Genomic DNA, 6662 nt, shown 5'->3' with positions numbered 1-6662 from the left:
AGAGAGAGAGTGATTCATAATACAAATTTATTTCAAGCTATTGGTCTTGATTTTCTGTCTATCTATCTATCTATCTATCTGTCTGTCTGTTGGAAGAAGATATGGTTGAGATATGGTTGATAATAAGGCTTCAATAAAAATAAAATTAAGATAAAATAAGCCTATTTATAACATGTAAACAAAACAATTAACAGTGATTTATTTGCATTTCTTGTAACCACATACATTTAATGTAAAATATAAATTCAATACTTTTTCTTTAAGAGTATGCTTCCTAAAATACATATGTATATATTACCTAAAGGATATAGGAGGTTTCTTTCTGAACTTTTACGATTAAATTTAGTAGCTACAGTTTGGGACTTTTTACTAGTTCATTTGCTGAGTCGAGAGCTGCTCTGACCGATTCAGTTCGACTCATGAACGAATATTCGGACTAGTTTTGTAAACAAGTTGAAGTATTCATTGAAAAGATTCGACTCAGGAGAATGATTCATTTACGAATCGGACATTGCTACTTTGCGATTGAATTAAATGTAGAATATAATATAATATAATATAATATCAGAATATACATTGTTTCCTTTGATGTGAATAAAACAGTGTCCACAGCTCTATTTACAAGATATAGTAGAGGAAGGAGCTAAAAACTAAAACCTGTTCGTCCACTTTACTAAATAATCCTCAGTTCCTTTTAAACACATCTAAGAAACCCGATCTTGGGTGTGTTATCTCAGAAAAAGAAAAAAGAGACATGGCCCTTTAAATGCTAAGCCGAACCCCTAATACACTGAAGTGTGTGACGTCGTTTACCTGTTAACAGGTGTATTCAGTTGTTTCTTCGGGAGAGGTTGAGGATGCATCTTTTCAAAGGGAGTTTTAACATTTATACCGAGAAAGAATTTGGGTTATAGTAGGCTAAATTCGTACTTCTGATAAAACACACTGAAATAGTTCTGAAATCTGCTGGAACCATTTTATCAACGCTTTGCAAGATTGATTTGCATAAATCTTGGCACAACATACGGGAATTCTCGAACAGTGGAAATACAGTATCCAGAAAGGGTCAGTCTGGATGGGAAAAACCTCGATATGACGGAGAATCGTGTTTGATGACATCATTTCATCATCCGATGTTATAGTAAGAATAAATCTTATTACTCTCAAAAACTTAGCAATATGTCTCTTAATAAATTGATTGCGGTGCACCTTTGTCCCTAAGAAATATGGTTGTAACATAAATAGTTTATAAAGCACTTGAAAAAAAATACAGTACAGTGAAGGTATCAAGTAGTCATACTATGCTACAGAATGATGATTACCTTATCCACATACCATGGTATTTGCTTAGTAAATGACATCAAATAATACAATATTACCATGGAACTTGTACAAGAAATTAGGGTCTAACCATTGTTTATGACAATGTGTTCAGTATGGTGTATGTCTAAAAATAGGTGAATTCTGAAAACACGGTATAACCATGTTAAATATAAAAAACCCATCATATTATCATGGCACTGTGTCCAACAACTATGTTAAAGCCATATTTATTGTAAATATTAATGTACTTCTCTATTCTGTATAGTTATAGTAGCTACATATTGTAGACCTTGTATATTCTGTACTTACTGCTTATTGCACTTCTGGTTAGATGCTAACTGCGTTTCGTTGCCTTGTACCTTACAGGTGCAATGACAATAAAGTTGAATCTAATCTAATCTATTCTATTACTTTTTAGGTTTTTGCCTTTTTTGTTAACATAAAAGTTTTATGTCTGCTATTCAGGAAATAAGTAGACTTTTCAAACAGGATGGCATTTAAGCGTTCGTCTTCCATGAAGACCAGGCTGGTCAGGGACATCCAGCTTCAGGAGATGGAGATGGAGGAAGAGATCAACACCAGTAGCAATAATAACACTCCGGCCGAAGGTGAAGAACATACAAATAAAACAACTCACACAAAACACATGTGCTATACATCTGTAACTTTATAACTACTTGTGACCAGTCAAGTAGCATCCGGTCATCTCAAATTATTTTTTTGACCTCTGGTGCCCAAACAGAACCAAAATGCTACACCGTGGAGGAAGCTGTGGAGAGAATCGGATTTGGACGCTTCCATATTCTGCTTTTTGTCATCATGGGTAGTGCCAATGTAAGAAAACCGCATCTCTGTAATTTATTAACCAGCATACTCTGTTTTTACAGCTTACATATTTCAATGCTGATGTGTGTGTGTGTGTGTGTGTAGATAGTGGAAGCAATGGAGATCATGTTGCTGGCTGTGGTTTCTCCTGAGATCCGCTGTGAATGGCATCTAGAGGATTGGCAGGTGGCCCTAGTCTCCACGGTGAGGAGCTCGTCCAGTCAGAACTCTTTATTTTGTTTTCTCTTTGAAGTTTGACAGGAATGGAATGTTGTTGCACACATGTGACCATCACACTAGTCCTGGATTTATAATGCAAAACTGAGAGAAATGTTTGCATTAATATATTTTTCATATACATTTTTTTCCTACAAAAATGCAGAAATAAGAATTAACAGCATGAATTTGTGTGCGTATGATTTTAGATGGTGTTCCTCGGTTTTATGGTCTGTGGGGTCCTCTGTGGTTATGTTGCCGACAAATATGGACGTTGGAAGGTCAGATGACGTCTCGTTTGACACATACAGGCTAGTTTTTGAGTACATTAGATCAAATAAATGTGTATGTGTGCACAGGTGGTGTTTGGTGGCTTTATATGGGCGTCTTATTTTTCTCTGCTCACTTCATTCTCTCCATCGTACGGTTGGTTCATCTTCCTGCGCTGTATGGTGGGCTGCGGTGTCGCGGCCACATCTCAAGGGTGAGATTATGCAAATATTTTCTTATAATTTTCATACGTACAAACCTGGAAATCTTAGGGAGTTTCATTAAAAAAATAAAAATTTTAAGGCCCGGACAGTTAGAAAACTAATACAATCTTTAAAGTCATATCCATTTTTACATAACATTTAATTGATCATAAATTGATTTTCTAGTATGCATATAAAAACAGTAATTCAAATGTGTGTGCAAATGTTATTTTCTTTCTAAAGGTTTGTTTTGAAGACTGAATTCATTCCATCCAAATACAGAGCGTCTCTGCTGCCTCTTGCCTCAGTGAGTGCGACATGTGAAGTTATGTTTGATCTTCAGCAGGGAAACCTTCTACTTACCTGTGATTGGTTGACAGGTCTTCTGGATGCTGGGATCTATGCTAATTATTATTCTTGGTATGACGGTGGTGCCCACAATGGGCTGGCGCTGGATGATCCGTTTTTCTATCATCCCCAGCATAATACTCATTGGACTCTTCATGGTGAGTTTAATCATGATGGTGCTGAAGGAAATGGAAGTAGAAGTTTGTTTTTAGACTCACTTACTCCTTTTCTTTTTTCTTTTTTCTTTTTTTTTTTAGATTATTCCTGAGTCTGCAAGGTTCCAGGTCTCAGCGGGAAACATACAAGGGGCCTTGTCTACACTTAACTGGATCGCTAGGATGAATGGCGCCACCTTACCAGAAGGAGAACTACGGGAATCTGAATTGGTGTGTATGAGAAATTCTTTTTTGTCTTTTTATAACTCTCAGAGAGTTTAAGTTAAGCAATAAGCAAAAGTAAAAAAAATATATATATATAAATTATTTTATATTGCTTAATTTCATTTTCAGTAATCTATAGATTATATATAGTAAGGATGCTCTGATGGTAAAAATTCAGGCCAAAAACTATAATGGACAATGTGTACATGACAGATATAAAAAAATCAATTGTTCACACTTGGAAACACACTTGAGTGCAACTAACAGGGCTGTTTGTATTCAGACTGAAAGAGGAAATGCCATCACTCTGATCAGCCCGGCTTTTAGAAGAACATCACTTTTGCTGTGGTACTCGTGGTAATGTCTAACAAACTTCCCTTTGGTTTGTTTGTTTGGTGTGTGTTTGTGTGTGCGAAATCAGCAAATACACTTTGGTTACTGTGCAGCTTGTATGCTAGATGTATGATGTATTACATTGTTCATCCACAGGTTTGTGGCCTCCTTCTCTTATTATGGCTCGGTTCTAAGCAGTTCTGAGTTACTGGAGAAGAATCTTCTGTGTATGACGGACGCTGATGCAGAGCACCAGATCAAACACAACCAGGAGGAGGCGCTGTGTTACTGCATCCCCTTCAACATGGCTGACTACCAGACTCTCCTCATCAGCTGTTTGGGCGAGGTGGCACGTGAGTGACCTTTGACCTCTCACTTGACCCAGTTTCATATACTAAGTTGAGTGGAATGTTGAAAGCTGATGTATTTTTTCCATGCGTTTCCTCTGCAGTCATACCCCTCAATATTGCTTTGTTAAATATATTTGGGCGGAAGCCCAGCTTGGCCATACTTCAGGTGATGTCTGCCTTTTTCTTCATGATCCTTAATATTTGCACAACAATGTGAGTATATTGTCCTATAGTTGTAACAAATTTATTATTTCGGATAAACCTCTTGAGATGCATCATCTTGTTTTAAAGGAGGTCCTAAACTGTAAAATGTTCTTGTTCTGTAAAATGATTTGAAATGTTTTTCATCAGGGTTATTATAGTTAAATAAAACTAGAACCAATGCATCTTTTTATTGCTTAAAATAAATTAAACAATAACTTATATATATATATATATATATATATATATATGTGTGTGTGTGTGTGTATGTATATGTATGTTTGTATGTTTAATTGTCTGTTTTTATGAAATGCTAATGAAGTATGTACACTTAAAGTTGAATTATATTGTGTCCCTCTTTGTATTATAGTTATCATATTATAGTTATAATTATAGTATCAAATGTTTCTTGTAGATGCTAGTAGTGTTTTTGTTTATCGTCTTCAATACAAATCCCTAGTGTGTATGTCTCGATGACATTGTGTCTTTAAAATACAAATACTTTAACATATTCTGTTTGTACATAAACAATACTGTAAGAACAAAAAGTAGAATAATAGCATGCTGTTATGTATTTGTCATTAACTCGCAATGGGGGTGATTATGGCCCTCTTGTGACCATAAGTTAGAAGTGCAGCTGAAGTAAAAAACTTAATAATTTGTCTCTATCCCTGTGCAGGTTTGGTTTCACTGTACTGCTTTTCCTTCTCCGCTCTGTGGTTTCCATGAATTTTAATGTGGTCTATATTTACACAGCAGAGGTGAGACCCAACATATGAACACTCCACTTACTCTTAATGGAAGAGTTCACCACAAAACCAAAATTGTTACGATTGGTGTGTTTACACAGGTTTATCCTACATCTGTGCGCTCAATTGGAATGGGCTTTTGCACATCCTTCAGTCGAGTTGGGGGAATGATTGCACCTTTTATAGCACAGGTGCTCTATGTGTTTGACTTTGCATGGTTGTCTGTGTACATAAATATCTGTGTTCAGATGTGTGTTTTACGCATTTGATTTACACAAAGATAACACTGTGTTTGCATGTGTCATAGGTGTTGATGTCTAAGTCTGTGATTCTGGCCCTGTCACCGTTCGCCGTAGCATGTGTGATTTGTGCGGTTGGAGTGGTATTTTTGCCCATTGAGACCAGAGGACGTGCATTATTAGTAAGCATCTTCACATTTCCTCTCACAGTTCTCAAAACAGATTTTCACCGGGGTCAACTTGAGACAGTTTAACAACTTGTCATTTTGTTTTGTTCCTCTATTTCAGCAAGATGCCTGAAATATGCCCAATGGAAATGAAGGACAATTGCACTTTTGTAACAAAACATGATCTCATATTAAAGCTGGAAACATTTTCTATGAATTTTTATGTTGCATGTGTTGGGTTCTTCATAAATAATTATGCAAAATCTGTTAAAACACCTTTTTCTGTTTTGGCCTATTTCCTATATTTTAACAGGAAGTTGGAAAAGGACACATCAAAGCCCGGTAAAAACACAATTTACTACTTGCTATAGTCAGTGGGAGGTAGGATTGAAAAAGGGAACGATCTTATGCCACTTAGCAGTTTATTGAACAAAACTTTCTATATGCTCTTATGAACAATATTTTTAGTCCATTTTTCCAAATGTGTAAGGAATCTGCTCAAATTTGTTTTGTTTTAGTCATAGTTTTTAACTTTTGACAAAAATTTCTGTTATTTTATGATATTTTCAATGCGTAAAACAGCATTATAGTATATAAAATATAAGCATTATCAGGCTAATTATATAACATAACCTAAACTGTCCATATAGAAACCTAAGTTCCTGCAATGACATTGTTATAAGTAAACTATTGACATACAGTATTGCAATATCTGCATTCGCCTTGTATTAGCCGTTACAAGTTGTAATATTTCTGATTAAAGCTGGGTTTTTTTTACACTGTTAAAGAGTTGGATTCCCATGCTAAACATGGACAAAGTTTCAAAAATTAAGTTGTACGTTTGAAGGAGTATTTCTGTTCCAAAAATACTACTTCCGGTTTGTCACAAGTTTCGGAAAGTTTTTTTCGAGTATGGCTCTGTGTGACGTTAGATGGAGCGGAATTTCCTTATATGGGTCCTGAGGCACTTCTGCCGGAAGAGCGCGCTCCCGTATAGCAGAGCACTGAGAGCACAACAGGCATTCGATGATCAGAGCGAGAGCGTCGCGAAATGTCAC

The 6662-nt window shown here is 35.9% G+C and overlaps 1 protein-coding gene across 3 annotated transcripts; it reads left to right on the top strand.

The window, feature by feature from the left end:
- Nucleotides 1–810: 810 nt before the first annotated feature.
- Nucleotides 811–6137, top strand: LOC113048634 (putative transporter SVOPL). Of its 3 annotated transcripts, none has more exons than XM_026210497.1 (16): nt 811–1141; nt 1813–1931; nt 2057–2157; nt 2254–2352; nt 2574–2645; nt 2724–2848; nt 3081–3144; nt 3218–3343; nt 3443–3571; nt 3849–3922; nt 4055–4251; nt 4350–4461; nt 5129–5210; nt 5300–5389; nt 5506–5619; nt 5726–6137. In XM_026210497.1, the coding sequence occupies exons 2-16, from the start codon at nt 1814–1816 to the stop codon at nt 5735–5737; spliced, it is 1515 nt and encodes a 504-aa protein (XP_026066282.1). In that variant the 5' UTR covers nt 811–1141; nt 1813; the 3' UTR covers nt 5738–6137. The 3 variants fall into 3 exon arrangements, with proteins under 3 accessions (XP_026066282.1, XP_026066283.1, XP_026066281.1); XM_026210498.1 differs by having other exon boundaries at nt 1789–1931; nt 2066–2157; nt 5726–6136; XM_026210496.1 differs by having other exon boundaries at nt 1789–1931; nt 5726–6136.
- The last annotated feature ends 525 nt before the right edge of the window (nt 6138–6662 follow it).

This window comes from Carassius auratus, chromosome 29, assembly GCF_003368295.1.
Source record: "Carassius auratus strain Wakin chromosome 29, ASM336829v1, whole genome shotgun sequence".
In the NCBI taxonomy this organism is placed as follows: Eukaryota; Metazoa; Chordata; class Actinopteri; order Cypriniformes; family Cyprinidae; genus Carassius; species Carassius auratus.
Note: the sequence above shows the minus strand (reverse complement) of the source record. Positions and strands in the feature narration are given on the sequence as shown.

Bases quoted from the DNA above. Each gene is read 5' to 3' on its own strand.
- LOC113048634 (XM_026210497.1), top strand. From the start codon at position 1,814: ATGGCATTTAAGCGTTCGTCTTCCATGAAGACCAGGCTGGTCAGGGAC. The intron at 4,252-4,349 runs GTGAGTGACCTT...TTTCCTCTGCAG, and splicing joins CTGTTTGGGCGAGGTGGCAC to TCATACCCCTCAATATTGCT. The intron at 4,462-5,128 runs GTGAGTATATTG...ATCCCTGTGCAG, and splicing joins CTTAATATTTGCACAACAAT to GTTTGGTTTCACTGTACTGC.